Genomic DNA, 19,746 nt, shown 5'->3' on the forward strand with positions numbered 1-19,746 from the left:
TATGAGCAGCCTTCCAAAAATAAATATAGTGTGGGTCACTTCTGGGGCCCGAGACACTGAGAAACCAAGAAAATCACCTTTAGACCCTCACCCGAAAAAGAACAATGAACAAATGCTGTTTAGGCCACGAGCAGGTGAGACACTTTCACCCTAAAAACACACTTTGAACAACAATACATTAATTCCTTGATTGACTGAGGTTTAAGCCAGCAACACGGTGTCTTTTCAAAATAAACCTCAGTCTTCACAGGAAACTACTCAGTTAGGTAAATGGAACAAAACTACTTATTTACGCTTCAGGAAAGATCTTTGGGTTAAAACACCTGTGAATGTTTCTTAAGTACTCATTTATTACTGTTTTCTATTGCTTATTTATAATACTTGTTTTTTATTTGTTTGTTTTTTATCCTGTAAATGTCCCCACTGCAGGGCCTAATAAAGGATTATCTAATGAGGACTTCTCGCTTCACACCGGGAACTCGTGAACAGGCTTCACCTGTGAGCGTCCACGCCTACGTGATGCTTCTACTGCCTAGTACCGTGAGGATCTTTATCTGACGCGTCTGTGATTGATGCAGAAATAGGACGCGGCGCTTACTTCTGCGAGTTGATGCCGTCGATGGTGCGAATCATTCGCTCGTTGAGTTCCTCCTCAAACCTCCTCCTTTGAGATTTGGACCTGGGGATCGAAGGAAAGGGGGGGAGGACGCGTTCAAAACACGGCGACAGAGTAATGAAAGCGTGTGAGGAAATGCTTTAAAGACGGAGCTCACCTTTCTCGTCTCTGGAAGTGGTACTGCCCCATTGGAACGTCCTGAAACCGGAATCAGACCTATTAAAATCCCCGAAATATCTGCATCCGTGTGCTTGTGAGAATGCGTTGGCGTTGGCGCCCACTTACAGTCGTGTTGATCTTGCCGTTGTCTGTGGTCATGCTGTCTCGGTGGTGGAGGTTGGCGAAGGGTTTCGCTGCGCCCCAGGACTCCAGGTATCGGGTCATTCGGACGGACGCCCTCATCTTGCCACCGTCCAGCGAGGGACGAGAGCGCACGCCCAACAGAGGGCTGTGCCTCTCAGTCTGGGGAAACCAAACAGGGATCGAGAAAGGTGACACAGGTGAATGTTGACATTTGGGATGTTGTAGCGTGTTGACTGACCCAACGGAGTCGGACCACGCCACATTGGTCACTGTGTTCACAATGGACGATTACGAGTCAGCGAATTTACCCTGAAACATTTGTAATCCCTAAATCCCGAGTAAATTGAATGGTTTTATTACTTGTGAAATCCAATTCTCACTTCTCAGAAGGAGACTTTGTTATTTTTTAAATCGACAGATGCTTCCCTTTAACACTTATTATTTGAGACTGCGATCAAACGCAAAATAAATACTGCGAAGGTTTAAAAGCGCTTAATCCAACGAATGGATGGATTGTATTATAGATGCATATGGATGTATTCTCCAAGCTCAGAGTGGGTGGTTTCGGCCGTCGCCATCTTGGAAGCATCCGTGTGTCACTCAAGGCGGCCACTCCCTAAATTATGCTTAACTTCAAACTTTAATACAATGTTAAGGGGTGAGTTACATAATAAAATCCGCCCCCTTGCAATCAGCGACAGAAACAGAAATGTTTTTAGGGTTAGAAACTTTTCTGTTGTACTGTTTAACATCTGTGGGGATTGACTCAGCGCAGACTGCGTTTTCAAGAGGGCGTGTTAAAAAAAGACATATTCAGACAGATATACAAGTAGTAACAAAACACAACTATGAACCTGAGCATGATATGTCTCATTTAAATAATGTCTTCATTGTGAGTGCTTTTAAAAATGTTACGTTAATCAATTAAGGAGAGCAATGTCAGTTAAAATGTGTTTACAAAATGTCCTGCAATGTACTATCTCCCGAAAAGTATAGTTTCCAAAAACACTAGAACATTTTTTATTATTATCTTTTGAGGTAAAATACATTATGTTTTTAACACACAGAGAGACGTTAGCATTTAGAGCACAATAATACAAAACTCACTACAAACATCACAAACCTTCATTTCTGACCGAGCTGATCTTCAAAGTCTATATTTAAAAAAATATATATATTATATTTAACAAAGTAGAAAGAAGTAAAGCAGGTACTTTGGGAACAAAATGGTGAAGCTGACAGCTCTTGAAATATGTGCCCTGTCTGTCAGTGTTTTGAGCTACATGAAACAATTCAAGAGAACGATGCCGCTCGCCTTTTATTTTGGTCCGTTCTGGATGCCGAGTGCTTCTGTCTGACGAACGCCACGCCACTTTACCGCTGGCAAAAAACGTGGCCCGGGAAAAAACGTGGCCCGGGAAAAAAACGCAGTGAAAGTGAGTGCTTTTTTGTTTTTTTGCCAAAATGGATTAACATCTGGGGAGGATTAGTCAGATAATGTTCCTTTTTTTCCATTAATATAGAGACCGGTATTGTGACTGATCCGACTATGGCACATAAGCCTATCATGAGAAATTTAAAAAGAAGTAACGGTGGTGTTCATTTCCCGCGGGGTGTGCTGAACCGCTCTGTAATTGACATTGACAATGACTGTGGGGATGACGCCTCCTCCATACTCTTACTTATACTCCATATTTAAAATCCATTCGGGGTTACTTATAAATGCCACAGAGAATCAACAGCCCTTTTTTCTCTCCAATATCTGATATTGTAAAGCTTTCTCTGTGACGGTAAATATAAGATCTAGGGTAGCGTCTTGTCACAGATTTATAGAGCCCTTCTTTAAAGTAATAATGTTATGCTGCAAGGTGGGTCAGGCCTAATCTGCTGCTTTAGTCAATTACTGTCGGGGCTGCGATGGAGCCAGAGAATCTTTGTTTCTCTCTTCTCGAGTGTTGCCGCAAGGAGTTGGAAAAACCTGCAAAGTGCCAATCTGTCGTGAAATGCAGCGCGATGGTGCAGAGCGCTCTCAAGAAGGCAGCCAATGAGATGCCGCTTGTTTACCGACGACATCACGTCTTCTCCAAAACTTAAAACCACAGCTGGTGGAGCGTACAACAACTCAGCAGAGCGGTTCTTGGAAACATGTTGCTCACAGACAAATGTGGCAAAATATGCTTGTCGGAAAGAAGGTGTCACACATATTGATGGATTTCTTTTTGTCAAACAAAAAACATGCTTAATTATGTCGTCACTTCTATGAAAGCCAGACAAATTTGCATGTTTCAGCTCGAGAAATATTTTGTTACAGAGTTGGGAATCTGCTCTCTGTGTTTAAAGGGATGTGACGACTTTAAGGGGAAAGCTACCGAGTGTCGGTCAAGCTCTCTGGAGAAGAGTCAGAAGAGAAAACGAAAAAAGGAGCCAAAAGGACCCAAAAGGACCAGATTTGGAGGAATCGATGCTGAAGAGAAGCCGCAGCTTTTTGAGTCAGTGGTGGCATTTACAAAAGATGCACAGGAAAGCATAAAGGCCTTAAATCTTCAGAAAGGAGATGCCACTCAGAAGCCCCGAGGTCTATGGAAGCAACACAGGATGCCCGAAGGAGAGAAAATGAGGTCTTAGTGGAGATATTCAAGGGGGTGGTTGCATCTTCGCCAAGTTATGAAGGGATTAGAAAGGCAGAGAGGACTGTCAAACACGATTTGCCAAAAACACATTGAGCACAGACTGGATTGCCAGCAACATGGTCTATATAGAGATCAGAGAGTTCACACAAGAGGCAGATCTCTTAGATGTCCTTAAGCAGCCCTTGTTTGTCCCGATTCGACTGCACGACGCCTCGAGCAGTGGAAAGAGACTTCACTGAACACCTGCAGAGATATGTTATTCATCCGATAACATACCTTCATCATGCCACTGTGCTCTCGTATTATTTCCCCGACACTTGACAGTGTCATATTGTTTAGCTGCTCACTGTGGCAGGATGGGACGGTGCCGTGGCGATGTTGGTAAAGCAGTGTTGTTGTCCAGGATGCTGAAAGTTGAACCTCCTGTTTTTGCATTCTAGCTCATTATATCTAAGAATAAATTACATTAAAAACCAAGTCTTGTCTCAAAACACACATATTATAAAAAGGTGTGACTGCTGCTGCAAACTGACGACTGTATGTGAAGATTCAAACTGGATCATATATAATAAAATATGTGTAAAATAATGTGCGAGTGAATATTATATCTTCTTTATTAACCCGAAACATCAACTTCTTTATGAACCGAGAAAAATATTCTTGATTTCAGCTTTGACCCCACTGGGATTTAATAATCTTGGCCAAGGAGGTTATGTTTTGCACGGGCCAAGGAAGAACCCGTAACATTTTGGATCAGATCCGAATCACAGGGTGGATTATTTATTTATTATATAACTTATGTAAACAGCCTTGGCGGAGGTCTGTGCTCTCTGAGTGTCTGAGCTTAAAAAGTTGGGGGAATTTTCTCAATCTATCAAGCTTCAAAAATAGTTTCATTTACTCAGCAAGAAAAAATGCATGAAACAGTGCATTATCTCGAGTAACCGGGGTCTTGATTTCTAAACCTTTCTTTGATACAGCATTTTCATTTAGTAAATTATGGTCCCATTTAGAGTAAGCAGGGTTTGACAGGTTGCTACCGCTCCCAGAGCCCAGTATGGCATCTCTACGTTACTTCCTTTCACTGGTTGCAAAAAACAAAGATGGCGACAGCCAAAACCCAAGATGGCGATGGCCAAAATGCCGAACTCGAGGCTTGAAAACCCAAACCACAAACGTCACCTTCTTATGGTCACATTAACCTCTTTTGACTTCATGTGAATGTTCCAGACCATGTCGGTGACGGTGTCTGACCTTGGGGTTGATGACCAGGTAGGTCACCACTCCATGTTCTTTCAGGTAGGAGTCTCGGCTCGGTCCGTCTCCAGGCTCCACCTTGTATGAGCCCTTCAAATGCTCCAACGTCACAGAAGAGATGTGGACCCTTCTGAAGTTGGGACAAGAAGGGATGAGAGGGCGGAGGATGAGAGAGGCTAAGAGCTTGTGCCATTAACATCTCTCTCGAACATATTATTTACTTTCTAGCTTTCCAAGAACCTGCAGCTCTGCCTCTTCAGCTTTCCTTGTAGCCCTTGCAAACAGAGAGGGACATGTGTTTTCATATTTTTCCAGATACCTTTCAACGTAAGTGGAGAGACCAACCATTAGCAGCCCAGTGAGACAACGCAGTGGCACCAGAGAGAGCTTATTTTCTGTGTAGCTTACGCATAACCACCAGCCGATTTCCCCGTGCTTGTTATGGTGCTAGGATGGCAGACTGCTGCCCACATAACCAATGTGGAGCCGACTGGTCAAAACACGTTCCATGTCAGTCCGTAAACGTGCATTTCCTGATGTAAAGCAAGTTAATATAAATACTTTCAGCTGATTGCTGATTGTGCCTGTTCTTCTGCTGCTGCAACACATGAATATGGATTCATGGGGGCGGTTTACTGGGGTTCAGCCAACATGAATTTTTAGAAAACTGATACTAACGTGAACACTTCTTTTTTTTAGGATGGCCTAGTCGGACTTTGATATTTCATAATGATTACTGATAAATCTGAGAGCAAGTGAGTACCTTATTCCTTTAAGGGGGAAACAGCCTCTTTGAGACACTCGCACTCCACTGAAACTCAAGACAATGACACTATGACGCTGGTAGCCACTGGGAGAAGCTCACTGAGACTTAATGCCACATGGAACCGCAGCAGAGCAGATGGGAATTCGCTGACTTGCTAAGTGCAACTCGGCATTTATCACCGAGAGGGCAGGACGTGTTAGTCAATTCCCAAAAGCAAAGCTTCCTGTCTGCGTCACACACAAATACTCACAATCGTTTGCCAACCGCACAATAATTACAAGGATTTGAACAGCATGCAGACTGTTTGTGACATTGTCTGAAGAGTGGGTTCGGTCTTACCCGGGCACACCTCCTGCCTCCATGTGATTGGCTAGCGTTACGTCATGTGACCACACATCGTATTGCCACTTGCGCAGTCCGATCACACCGCACAGGACGTTCCCCGAATGAACACCGACACGCATGTTGATATCGACTCCAGTGGCATCGCGGACCTTCCTGTAGAGAGTGCAGAGCAGGATTTAAAGGAGGGGTTCGCCATTTTTTTTGTAAAAATGTGCTCATTCGCTCATACTCTCCAAGAGTGAGATAAAGGAAATTGATACCGATCGTAAAGTTGACTACAGAGCTGGGGTTAGCCCAGCCTAGCTTAGCATAACGACTGGAAGTAGGAGGAAACCACTAGCCTGGATCTGTCTGAAGTTTAAAAGCGTACCTCTGAAGCTCGAATGTATTGTATCAGCATAAAACCCTTGAGACGTCCCATCTAATGTTCAAGAGGATCACATTCCAACTAATACATTGCATCGCATTTACACAAACAGAGAGCTGCACCAGTTCAAAGCTTCAAAGCTTTGTTTGTAACGTTGACACTTGGATACTAAATCAACGTTTGAATGCTGCTCAGCCTTTTTTTTGTGCACGTCTATTCATTCTGTTTGAACCCAGTATTTCTGCACAGTTACAGATAAATATTAGGCGACAACAACATCAGAATTATACTATTTGTCAAATTAAATTCCAGTGGTGGCTGTGTAGTAGTGATGCGTGGGTTTTTAAATAATATGACTAAAGACATTCAAAGCTCTATTTACCCCAATATAAGTTTATAATGTTAAATACATTTGGTACAGGCCTGGATGTAAGACAATTATATTAGCTGGAACTGTATATTCACCAAAAATGTTGAGCATTTGAGTCAAACGTTTACAGACTGCCAATGCTGCCAGTAACCAGAGATGTTTCCTCCAGAATTTAAATTGTCGTGAGCACTGAAATACCGACTCTGCTTCGTCATGTCAGAGAGGTGGACGACACCGAATGGCGTCTTCGGTCCGATTGTGATTGAAGGTCAGTGCCGGTCAGCAGCAACACTTATTGTTCTGTAAAACTAATGTGTGTGAGTTCATGCTTGAGTGAAAGCGACAGAGAGGGCAAGAGAGGGGCTCAAAGAGAATACTTTTTCATTTGTTTAGTTGGGAGGCTTATCATATTGAGTTCACATTGTGTTTACTGGGGAGTTCAAACACAGCTGAAATCAAGTCTGGCATTCCTTCTGCTCATTCTGTTTGACAGGCGCGTTTGTTTGTGTTGCCGCGCTGTGTGTGTGTGTGTGTTTGTTTGTGTGTGTGTGTGTGTGAGAGACAGAGAGAGAGAACCAGAGAGAGCGAGAGAGAGAGAGAAAGAGAAAGATCTGGTATTTTACTTGATGGCCTCACACATATCCAAGCCCATCTTCACGCAGTTCCTGGCGTGGTGAGGCAGCGACTCAGGCAGACCAGACACACAGTAGTAGCAATCACCCAGGATCTTGATTCGCATGCACTCATTTTCCTTAAAGAGAGAGGAGAGAGAGAGGAGAGAGAGAGAGAGAGAGAGAGAGAGAGGTAATGAGGGGGAAACAGGAATTATTGTACATTCATCATCAAACTCCATAATCTTTCTAAAATTACCAGTTCACTATTTAATTTAGAAAATGACATTTTTCATGCTCTCTCACTTCCACACAGCGCATGCACACACACACCAAGCCCAAAAATCCTACACCCACACACACACACACATTAGCTCTCACTCCACATGTGGGATGTGAAACATCTTTGGACCGGGTTTATATAACGGACGACCGAGCTGCTGGACGCAAAGCGGAGAGAGAGAGAGCCTGACTCAACTGTTGAGGCCCGAATAACAGAGTACCCACGAGACCGCGAGATGCACTCTGACCAGCCCACACTGCTGCAACCTGCGGCTGGTAACACGCACAACGCTCCGCTGAGGTACAGCATGGAGGCCGACGCTGACCGCAGGGCAGAGAAAATAATCTATTTCAAGGCTGCGCTTCAGCTGATTGATGGGCACAAGACGGATCCTGCTCTCTCTCCTTGGTTGTTTTGTCATTTTGTGCACACTATTCAAAATAAGTTCAGCTGTTATGGACGCCGTGTTAGCTAAAAGCACTATTTGTGAACCAAAACACATTATTCTAAACTTAATTTCTCCATTAAAGCTACAACGAGGAACTTTAATTGCGCGTTGAGTTTGGCGGTCCCTGTGGACAAACGAGGTAGTGCATCCGAGCACCGGGGACCATTTAGAAAACCTCTAATTCAACTGCAGCAGAGTCTGCTCCAGGCAGTCCTGGTTCTGGTTCTCCGGTGCCTCTCTTCTCTCCAGGGGGCCCGGCAATACGGCCTGGGCCTCCAGCAGCGTGGTGTTGGACTGGTGGGGCAGCGAGGCGAAGCTCCACTCCGGCTGCTGCTGCTCTTCAGCTCCCTCTGGAGCTCCGACTGCAGGTCTATGGCTGCAGCGGAGCCAGATCTGGGTCTGTCTGCGGTGAGCTGGTCGCCGACGGTCCGACAACTTGAGTCTGAGCTGACGGAGTTTCTGGGGAACCTGCATGATTTCGTCTGATTTTGCCAGAATTGGACCTGGTGAGATGAACTATTAGTAATGTTTACTCATGAAGGTCATATAGAGCCATCAGTGTTACATTGAGATAATAATGTTTTGATTAAGGTAAGGGCTGATGGATGTTGGCTTGATTCTTAAGAACTTAAGGGGTTTATGATGGTTTATGGTTTCCACAGCCATTAGTGGTTCACTTAATGACAATGTAACAGATCCTTCTTCTTTCTTATGCTTCATCCATTTCTGCTGTGAATGTTTTCAACACACACACACACACCACACACACACACACACACACAGTGTATGAAGACTGATATATAAATGAAGATGGGTTTGTCTCGAGTTACCTTTGCAATCTGATCAAACTTGCCAAAAAGTTCATTCAGCATATGCACAAGTTCCCCCGGGGAGCAGTCGCTGGCCAGCCTGGTGAAACCCACGATGTCGGCATACAGAATGCTGCACAAAACGAGAAGAAACGACACATCGCACGGTTCATATCGCTTTATTGCATTACATAACCGTTAAATATCACTATTGATTTCATACCTAGTTCTTCATTGAATTACATATGAAGAGGCGCAACGATCTTCTTCCTTGGGGGCCATTTTTTTATTAAGAGTAACAAGGACACGGAGAACTTCAGTATTTTATTGCACTTGAATTAACTCGTCGACGTCGTTTTTCTCCACAAACTTTTTTAGTTCTTGAACCTTTTTTAGTGGCAACGGATGAAACATTTTACTGCAGAAGATTCTTGACAAACTAGAAATGAATGACGACACAATCGTGTGTTCGGGTTTCAAATGTGCTAAAAAATAAATAATGCAACAGAACTGTTTTTATGCTGGTTTCTAAATCCGTGTGGATCGTACATTGAAAGCACTCTGTTCTTTCAACCATGTTAGTATTGTGCACTTTCTTACCTATTATAATAAAGAAATACATAAAAACAAACTGTATTTCCTACATTATGTATCCAGCTCCTCGTAAATATAACTAGTCAGCACACGTTAAAAAAAAAGGATCTGGATTTAGATTTTAAAAAAAGGTTTTCACATTCAATTTTTTTTCATTAAAGCACAAAGAATTGACTTAAAACTAAAGGTTATCAATAAAACACAACATTTTTCTACAAATTACATCAAATGAATGATTCTTCTTGTTCTTCTTGTTGTACAAATGGTTGTTTTAAGGGTGAGGCATTCCTTTAAAAGCGTCCATACATATAAAATAATCTAGTTTAGATTACCTACCTACCTCACGCCGAGATGAGGGTGCAAACACTCAAACAAAGACAAGGATCGGTCTTTCAATAAGCATAAAAAACGCACAACCTAACCAACGAGCGAGTATTACGAGTCAGTAGCTCTCCACTAACGAGTGTGGGAGGGTCCCAGCAGAGTCACACTGCCACATGTCCTTAGGTGTGAGCTCTTTGTTCGGGGGAGATTGCCCTCTTACCTGTGAGCTGGACCACGCGAGGATCTGTTATTACTGGAAGGATAATAGCCAGATGAACATGAGCACACACGCTCACCCACACAAACACACATCTGAGGCGTACTTAAGTTTGACACAGTGATATTGGCTCCAGCTGAACAGAAAACATCACTATGGGACATTCTATGGATAGGCTCTTATGGTTATCCTGGATTTGTTTCTAAGGACTTCCACAATATAGAGGAGGATGTTGCCAAGAACAGAGTGACCTCAGAGTGCAACGGAGGTGGATTAACTCTGAATTGAATTCGGCCATAGTAATGAAAAGATGACGAGAAATGGAAAAAGGAAAAAGGAATTTAAGTGGGACGAGAGGAGCGCCGAGCATGAGAGCAATCTAAACGTGAGGGCAGCTCGAGAGGGGAGGACGAAAGTCGAGGGGATGCAGGACGCGATCAAGCTCCGAGACGAGGACACAAAAGTAATAAGCATTAAGATAAAGGAGAAGGAGTCCTGACCTGACGTTGGTGTGCCGCTGCACGTAGAGGTTGTGGAAGTTGTTGGTGCTCTCGGTTCGACCGAAGTTGGGTCCCTGCAGCCTCTGGATGATCTCGTCTTTCATCACCCTGGCGATGTGAGCCGGCAGTAAGGACAACAGCAAGCGCTCCTGAGGACAGAGAGAGGGGAACTATGTTGAGAACATGTGGACAAATATTTGGCTTTACACTATATGATACCATGGTAATAGTGAGGGAATAAACATGTTAGATTTAAACTACGACCCTGATAAACCTGCAGGACGCTTGGTTTTCTGGGCTGATGCGGCTGGAAAATATTCATCTCCATTTTGGTTTTTGATTTCTAACTCACAGCAGGACTCCACTGTGAGTCAAAGATAGAAGACATTAACAGGTGATAATTATATATAATAAAGAAGAAGTGCTCTTGCTCATTCAGAGTTTATTGACTCACGTACAGTTACACAATGTGCGCTATGTAATAAGTTATATAAAACAAATAAAAGGTGAAGAAAGGTGAGTGTTGTGCTATTTTCTCTACTGTATTTCTCTGAAATACTTTAAAATAGAACACAATAGAAAAGAAAACATTACAGTAGAACAAAGAAAAAGACCCCCCAGCTCCAACTCATCCTCCACATTTAAACATAGAAATCTGTTTTGGGGGTTTTCTAGTGAGGCATAAGTAGAATACATCTGCATTTTGTTTTCTAACCCTGTTGTTGAATGACAATCTTGAACCATGATCTAGAACCAAGTAAAATATATGGATGCAATGTAATGAAATTTAACACATTGCCTAAACTCCCACAATGCAATGTGGTAATGACAGGAAACCAATAGATTGGATTCCATTTATGATATCGAGCACCTTGTAGTGGATTCCTTTTTCTACCGTGTGCTCAGCGTGACACACTGACTTGTACTTCAATTCACTTTTGAAATATTCTTAACTGCGAAGTTCAACATCTTGAAGCACCATCCGCATCGCATGGACGGCTGTTTGAGGGAGATTTTGAGCGTGCGCGAGTGTGTGTGTGTGTGTGTGTGTGCGTGGGTGTGTGTGCATAATAGAGAGAGCGAATAGCTGCCTGAGGGGGTGTGACTCATAAATGCGGCTCAAAGCAGAGAGGGTCATTACATTGTTCACACACCACAGGCTCATTTCCTAAAACACAGCAGCAAATTAAGTGGAGAGAGGGGTTGGGGTGAGCTAAAAATAGAAATCCACACCACCCGCACTTATTTACTTATGCAGCACTGAAGCAATATGAACCCTCGAATGTGAGCATGCTGAGGGGGTATAATAGCCGGAAGAGATGTAGCTTTATTAATCATGTGTTTGATTAAAGAACACACACACGCAAATCCAACATGAAGATATATATATATATATATACATATACATACATATATATATATATATATATATATACATATACATACATATATATATATATACACACATACATACATATATATATACACACACATATATATATATATATATATATACACACACACACATATATATATATATATATATATATACACATATACACACACACACATTTCACATATGATTTCTGCCCATTTGTACAATAAATGGATTATGTAACATGACATGAATAATTTAAATAAGAAATGTCATGTATATATTTGCAAATTATGGAGGTATTTGTCATATTTATACATGTTCCTCTACTTCTAAAAAGCATATATTTATGATAAATTATGCATTTCACCATTAGTGTGAAAATACTTAACTCTAGCCTGTCCCTACTGAGTGGACCAGCACTTATTAATGTAGAATTCAATGTGTTTCATTTCCCTGGTCGGAGAGAGAATGGCTAATGTCAGGGCAAAGACGTAATGTCAAGCAAATGTCACCGCATATTCCCTTTTTAGACATGACCGACTTACCAACTCCTCATCCCTGACCAAACTCAGAAGTATTTTGGCGATAAACTAAAATGAATTTGGGCCCTTATGCGGCGTTTGTGTGTGTGAGAATAACGAGGAGTCTGCAGCCAAGTGTGAGTCAGTGTGCTGACAATGCTAACAACCTGGTAAACCTGCTAAAAACCTTTATTTACCCAGAGTGGGTCCCATTGAGATTATAAAACTCTTTGCTCAAAGTATACAGAGACATTAATAAGTTAAAGTTTGTAAATGTCTCCAGTTAATACTGATGTCTCTGTACGACCTACATAAGCAAACAATAAGATTGTCTTCTTCTATATAGTTGTTCTTAAAGGAGCAATAAACAATATTCGTAGCATTAATATAGCAGCAAACAACAATTATTAAGGTGAAGATATAGAGGAGTAATGTCGCTCTCCTTCTGTCGGTGTTGTTATCTGAGCTTCTCCTTGCTTTGTTGACATAGTCGAGCGGCCCGCGTGTGCTTTTAGTAGATGTGAGTGCATATTAACGTGCACCACTGGTTAGCTCACTGCCGCCGCTCTGCACTGCTCTCATACGGCGGATACAGCCCCCTCCCTCTGGTCCCCCCCCCCCCCTCAGGTAAACACCGTCAGCTCTGTCAGAAAGGGTGCAGTAGTTTGTGCTGTTAGCGCCGTTAGCACCCGTTAGCTTAAAGCTGCTGGCTCAGGTGTCGCCATGTTCAGAAGCAATGGAAATGCTCCCGATCTCTTTCAATGGACTTTTAATGCTCGTCATCGGACAAAAAATATTTTATTAAACATTAAAATATATTTTTTTTTAAAAGGGGATTTTGGTATTTGAAAACACTACTGCTTTTGTCCACAGGGAACGCCAAATAAACACAAAATTAAAGTTCCTCGTAGTAGCTTTAATGTCTCTGTATAGTTGTCACTAAAGTATTAGATTTTGTTATTCGTGCCATTTAGTAATCTTTTATTGAAACATTTTATTCAACAGTGAAAGGTATAATGGATCACATGCGTACCCAGAAACACACACGTTCATTTCAAATCCATCTCTTAAGTGTTTGTGTACCTGTTGGTGCTTCTCAAACTCTAGTTTAATGGGGGACTTGATGCAGTTGCAGGTGTCCTGGTAGGTCTGTTTGAGAGCCAGGTCCATCAGGTGTTTGTGGTACGCCCCGGCCAAGTTACCACAGGTAAAGATGATCACATTGGCTAAGATCTGCCACGTACACCACATACACACACAAAGAATAAGGCATTAAAATATTGCTAGGAGGTGACGCATGTTCCAGATATGCCTGTAGGTGTAATTTCCTTAAGTCCACATTAGTACCTCGTAAAACCAGGCCAGATCACACACTTTGACTGCGCTTTTCCACCACTGTGTCAACCTCAAGCTCTTTAAAATGTGGCCTTGCATATCAATAGGTTGTCCTTGGTGCTGTATCCAAGGGAAATGAGCGTCTGCGAGCAGGTTTTATTGATGGTGTGTGTGTGTGTAACAAGGTTTCTTTTTTGTGCGTTATCAACAGTGCGTTCATTTAGAACCAGTGTTTTAAATGCAGTTCCCCGAGTACATTAAAAAGCAGTTAATTTGACTCTGGAGGTTTTGCTGAATGTGATGGGTCACCATGATACAGAATAGGGTCCACAGGCCTGATTAAAATGTTTTTGTAATCATTCAAATGTTTTATTTAATCATGCCTGGAACAACCTGACCAATTCTGTTTTCAGAAACTAACCTAACACTAAGGTGTGCCGTGGAGCAATCCTTTTTAGGCTTCCTTCAGAAAACCAAAACAGGAAGCTCAAAGCAGAGACGTCTGGGCCACATTGACCACGGTAGCAGGAAGTTGTGCAGATTTCAAACAGTTCGGTTTAACATGAGCAATTATCTGTGTTACCTGCCAGACCAGTGGTTCCAGTTCAGTGACGGTGGAGGCCAGACAGATGCTGAGGGTGACGGTGTGCGAGAAGCAGGTGATGGCGCTGGCGATAATGGCCCCTCTCATGGAGAAGGGCAGCATGGTGTAGACGACGAACACGATGAACAGGAAGAAGGACACCTGGAGACGAGGGAGATGGGAAATACTCAGATCTGTTGAAAGCTCTCGAGGACGGGAAATAAGTTTTTTACTACATTTTTTTCCAACTTTGTAGCGTTAAATAATTCAGCTAGTGCTGGGGAGAAATGCACAGGCGGCAACAACAACGCCTTCACGCTTCAGCTTCGCTTGGTCTGACTTACACAACCGCACGCTCGTTAAGGCATTCCCTGATATTAAACATACCATTTTTGGCCTTTTATGCACGCACATAGAAGTACTGCAGCAACGCCAAATAGTGACCACAGCAAAGAGAAGCACCAACACGGCTGTGGTTGAATCTCATCAGAGAATTCCGTTGCATCATTCCTCTTTGTCTGCTTTCTGCCTGAAGAGTTGACGCACGTTAACAACACTTAATATATACATTTTGTTAATCACTATTATTATTGAAGGGATGCGTGGGCTGCATACTCAAAAGCTGGCCGTAAAGACCATTCGTATATATATTACTTACTCACCCCGTGTTACCTTGAGTTCCTGAAGAAAACATGAAGGATCAAACATTATTGTCTTTGTTGTTAAATGATGGCCCTTGTTTACTTCAATTCATCAAGAACTCCCCGTGGAGGCATGAGGGGGTTACGGTTCAAGGTAACATGGGGTGAGTAATTGATATACAAATGTTCCTTTTGGGGCTGAAGTATTCCTTACCCAATCCTAAAAAAATGTGTGTAATACAATATCCCAAATATTTCCTTTAATATGGGAATTAATATAACACTTAACTTTCGATAGAGCTTAATGCTTGTTTACTGTATTGAGTTGTTTCTCTTTCCAGGTTTCTATCAAAGCCTCTTCCATCTGTGTGCGTGTTCCTGTTTGCGATACCATTAAATATGTATTTATTGATACCTTGTGCCCTTATCCCTCTGCTTCGTCCCAGCCCACTTCCCCTGCTGTCAGCCCCGCCACCCCCCTTCCTGTTATGGCGGCCACCAGCACAAACCAGTCACACTTTTGACTGGGACACCAGATGAACTCCGACCTTCCTGCCTGTCGGTTTATTTCCTGTCTCTTTGAGGTTCAGAGAGTCCGTCTGCAAACAGGAACTTAATGAGACTGACAGTGAATCAATGAATCGGATTTGTTAAAAAACAAAACAATGACTGACAGAAATTTATCTTGCTGGACCTCAACGTGTCAGGTGACCATAGGTGGCACATAAAGTGTGCTCCACTACTTCAGAGGGGAATAAAGAACATTTTACTCCACCTTTTACTCCAGTTACTAGTTACTTTACAAACTATTGTTTTGTACAGAAAATATATGAAGAGTCTTTTCAATAAGGGCAACTTTTTCAGTCGTTTTTCATATAAAAGCCTTTCATAGTTACAACTCCTCAAATGTGAAGATTGGCTGATTTTTAATTTGATCACTTTGATAATTTATGTATAATTTTGAGGTTTGGACTATAGGTTGGACAAAAACATTGTGACGGTGCTACTTTGGTAACTGCGGCAGCATTTTTTTAGTGGAGAAAATAATCCACAGATGAATCCATAAAGAAAATAATCATTAGTTGCAGTCAGATAGAAAATAGTATAAAATGAGCTCCACCTGAACCAGCTACAACAGTAAAATCCTACATTAATAATGTATGAGAAGTAATAATCTGATGATGAAATATATAATATTAACACAAGGGACATTCAGTTACTTGTAACTGAATATTAGAGTGTAATGTTAGTACTTTCACATAAATAAATGATATGAATACTTCCTCCGCCACTGCGTGTTATTATACATATACACAGTATTCCTTTTCAAACGTGTTAACTGAGATACATTTATCTCACAGTCCTTTGGTTTCTTTTACTCTTCACAGCGTTGCCGACATCGACATTATAAACGTTACTTGCGGTGACACGTGACTTTACTGCCGCCGCCACGCAGTGCGTTATCAAGCCAAACATGACATAGACACACTCACATGGGTCAGTGTGACTTGATTATTGGGTACCGGGTGTGCCCGCCATGTTGAATCATGCCGCTGCCTTCAGAGATGGAATAAAGCGCAGACGGAGCGGGTAATGCAGCGAGATGGTGGAAGACCATGTGCGCTGTATGTGGACAAGATTTTGTTTTTGTTTTTGTTGTTGTTGTTGTTGATATTGAGTACAGAAAGAAGGTGAGCAGGAGAGCATGTTTGAGGGGACGACAGAGCAGAGCACCGGCTCCTCTTTATCTCTCTCTCTCTCTCTCTCTCTCTCTCTCTCTCTCTCTCACACACTCGTTCATGGCTTTGCTGTTATGTGCGGTCCTCTCAGTAATCACAATCACTCCAACCCGCGGAGAGCAGCCAATACAGATGTTCCCTTTTCACCGGGGTTCTGCACTTCTTTCTTTCCGTCTTTATTTATTTATTTATTCACATGAACTAAAATTGCAAGAGTGATGGAAGAATTGAAATAGAGAGGTAGAAAGATTGCTGGAAAGACAGAGAGAGAAAGAAAAATACAGAGAGACATTTTGACAGACAGAGAGGTAGGATATATAAATATATATATATATAAAGATTAGTGATGTCCCAATATGACATTTTGACATCACGATTATTGGCAGAGGAAATATTACAATTACTAACCAGAATATTTCTAGGCCAATAAGCCAATAAATTAAAATATTTATTATGATTAGCAACCATTTTATTTTAATTTGTCATTTGTCATCTATAGTGGTGATTTCTTGTTGCGTTAGCATTATCAGGCGAGCGAATAGAAAGCATCGATGCGGATCCACAGATTGTATATTCTTAAGGAATCTCGGCCGATGACGATTGACGATTCATCATAGTGAAAAAAAATGTTCACTATGATGGTGAAACTGTGTAAATAATCCATGGTTCACATGACTCCCGTGTCATTTTACCTGAAGATATAAGGCTTTAATAAGAGAAGATCGACCGCACACACAAACGACATCTCGAATAGATAAATGTGTAGAGATATGTACGGACAGACGGATAGATGTGGGTATTAGAGTCATGGGAGCAGAATAGAGTGATTAATAATGCAGAATGATTATGCTCCCACAGGTGGCTGAAGATAAAAATATCTCCACCCGAGAGAAGAGAGGGATGGAGTGAAGGAGAGGGAAAAGGAGGGGAGAGGACATTTGTGCATGGTGGGGGTGGGAGGAGGAGGAGGAGAGCGGGGGTCTTAACAGTAGAGGAGGAAGCAGGTGTAGAGAAAGAAAATGGGCTCTGATGAATAAGATTGAGAAAATAGGATTTGTGAGATGGAGCGAGAAGGAGTCTGGCACTGGAAGCTAATGTGTCCGTCTGCTCACCTCTTGACCTCCAGCTCTCATCAGACTTCGTTAGCACGTGAGGAATTAATTCTGCGCTCTCGACTGCACACACACACACACACACACACACACACACACACACAAACAATGATGCAATGCATGCTTAAACAAAGGTGCGCCTGGACTGATGGACAGATGTGTACACAATTATGCAACCACTCTTGAGCACGTATGCGTGTGAATTATTAAGTGTGATTATTCTTAGTCGTGTATTGATGTAATCATTTGCATCAATGGGTCTGTAACAAGCGCGTGTTACCGCACGTGGTATTCCCCTAGCACAGAGACAGGTACTAGTTAGTTGTTTTTATTAATTGCAGGCGGATGCGGTCTCCGTAGTGCGTTCCGCTGATCTGCTCCCGTGGACGACAGCGCAGGTCCGGCGTTCTGCCGAATCCCAGCACCCCCCTCCTTTGTCCACCTGCACACTTATAATGGGAGCAATCATCATTAGACCCAGGTGAGGCCAATTAGGCCTCCACCTGGTACCGTTCCCTGGTACTCCCCCACTCCCCTCTGCACCTGAGCTTAACCACACCCCGCCACCACAGGGTCATTTGACCAAGCAGAGAGTCTAATGAACATGTTTTTACGTGCACTCTTTGGTCTCTGTTCATTCAAACCGATCCTGTTTTATTCTCAGACTTCATTAGACTGTAATAATAAATAGCTAAAGTGTTCATTTAAGTCATTTTTCGACTATACCTTGAATAGGGAGGGTAGAGCCGTAGTAGCACTCTAGTAGCACTTAAATGTCCCTTACCGATAGCACTTTGCTGTTTAGCACTTTAGTAGCACTTAAATGGCACTTACGGATAGCACTTTGCTGTTTAGCACTTTAGTAGCACTTAAATGTCCCTTACCGATAGCACTCTGTAGTTTAACGTTATTGAAGAAATTGTACTTGCTTGATTCTTGTTGTTCTGAGATTGGACTCATGGTTTAATGCACTTATTGTAAGTCGCTTTGGATAAAAGCGTCAGCTAAATGACATGTAATGTAATGTAAAAAGTCAGTAGCCAACTGAGGTGAGCTTTTTTTGTGGCTTTTCTTTGCAATTAGTTTGGTTTGCTATTTCTTTCCTTGCCTGTATTTTATTTGTTGTTTCCCTCGGCCCTGCTGGTCATAACTTTTATTGACCATTTGCAGAATCCCTCCCCTGAACAGTGATTGTCCGATCAAAGCTTCACAACCTTATTTAGGAACTGATGCAAACAGTCAATCAAATTAATTGCAACCCCAAATCCGTGCAACCGGAAATGCAGCTGTACAGACAGTCGGTATAACCAATGCTCTCAGACGCATCCCAATACACAGTCATAAAAACACAACGATGCATTTATCTACCTGGTCCCAGGGGCTGAGTATCCCTCCAGAGAACATGAACAGGTAACCCATGGTGACCAGACAGGCCCATATGAGGAGAGAGAAGAGCCGGAGCATCCGCTTGAAGACCGACTCGATGCAGACGAGGATGAAGATGGACAGGAAGAGGAAGAGAGCGGCGGGGACCGTGATCAGGAACGTCAAGTGGTCTTCTGTATTCTAGAGAGAAATAATAATTGTTTTCAGGTTTAGGGACTTTATTGGGGTGGAAGACATTCCCAATCTGGCAACACACCGATTTGCAGTACTTCCCTGTTTGCATATTCAGTACGCCACTCACAGATATACATTTTTAATTAATACACTACTGAAGACCCTCACCAGAAAGAAATTATATAGCTATTGTACGTTTCTGCAAACCAAGGGATGCGTTTCATGAATACATATCAGCCTCATATCACATTTGCAGAAAGGCCCGATTATATTTACAACTATTTCTTAGGTTTAGCCACCAAAAACCTCTCGGTTAAGGTTGGAAAAAAAGATCATGGTTGGTGTTGAAATAATAACTCAACAATGTGATGAAACTTGCATAAAGACATAACTAGCGTAAATAAATAGCAACAGCCCGAAGCAGATTTTATGTGACG

The 19,746-nt window shown here is 42.3% G+C and overlaps 1 protein-coding gene across 1 annotated transcript in view; it reads right to left on the reverse strand.

Annotated features, from left to right (window-relative positions):
• The window catches only part of LOC117739285 (adenylate cyclase type 2-like), a 44,740-nt gene that overhangs the window by 16,461 nt on the left and 8,533 nt on the right, over positions 1-19,746 (reverse strand). Inside the window, exons 2-12 of the mRNA XM_034545608.1 lie at positions 19,118-19,315; positions 14,258-14,419; positions 13,423-13,572; positions 10,441-10,589; positions 8,827-8,938; positions 7,278-7,405; positions 5,912-6,070; positions 4,804-4,936; positions 902-1,078; positions 774-814; positions 599-679 (exon numbers count right to left, since the gene is read on the reverse strand). Coding sequence (XP_034401499.1) covers positions 599-679; positions 774-814; positions 902-1,078; positions 4,804-4,936; positions 5,912-6,070; positions 7,278-7,405; positions 8,827-8,938; positions 10,441-10,589; positions 13,423-13,572; positions 14,258-14,419; positions 19,118-19,315 — 1,490 coding nt within the window. The remainder of the gene's footprint in view (positions 1-598; positions 680-773; positions 815-901; positions 1,079-4,803; positions 4,937-5,911; positions 6,071-7,277; positions 7,406-8,826; positions 8,939-10,440; positions 10,590-13,422; positions 13,573-14,257; positions 14,420-19,117; positions 19,316-19,746) is intronic.

Source organism: Cyclopterus lumpus, chromosome 11 (genome assembly GCF_009769545.1).
Source record: "Cyclopterus lumpus isolate fCycLum1 chromosome 11, fCycLum1.pri, whole genome shotgun sequence".
In the NCBI taxonomy this organism is placed as follows: Eukaryota; Metazoa; Chordata; class Actinopteri; order Perciformes; family Cyclopteridae; genus Cyclopterus; species Cyclopterus lumpus.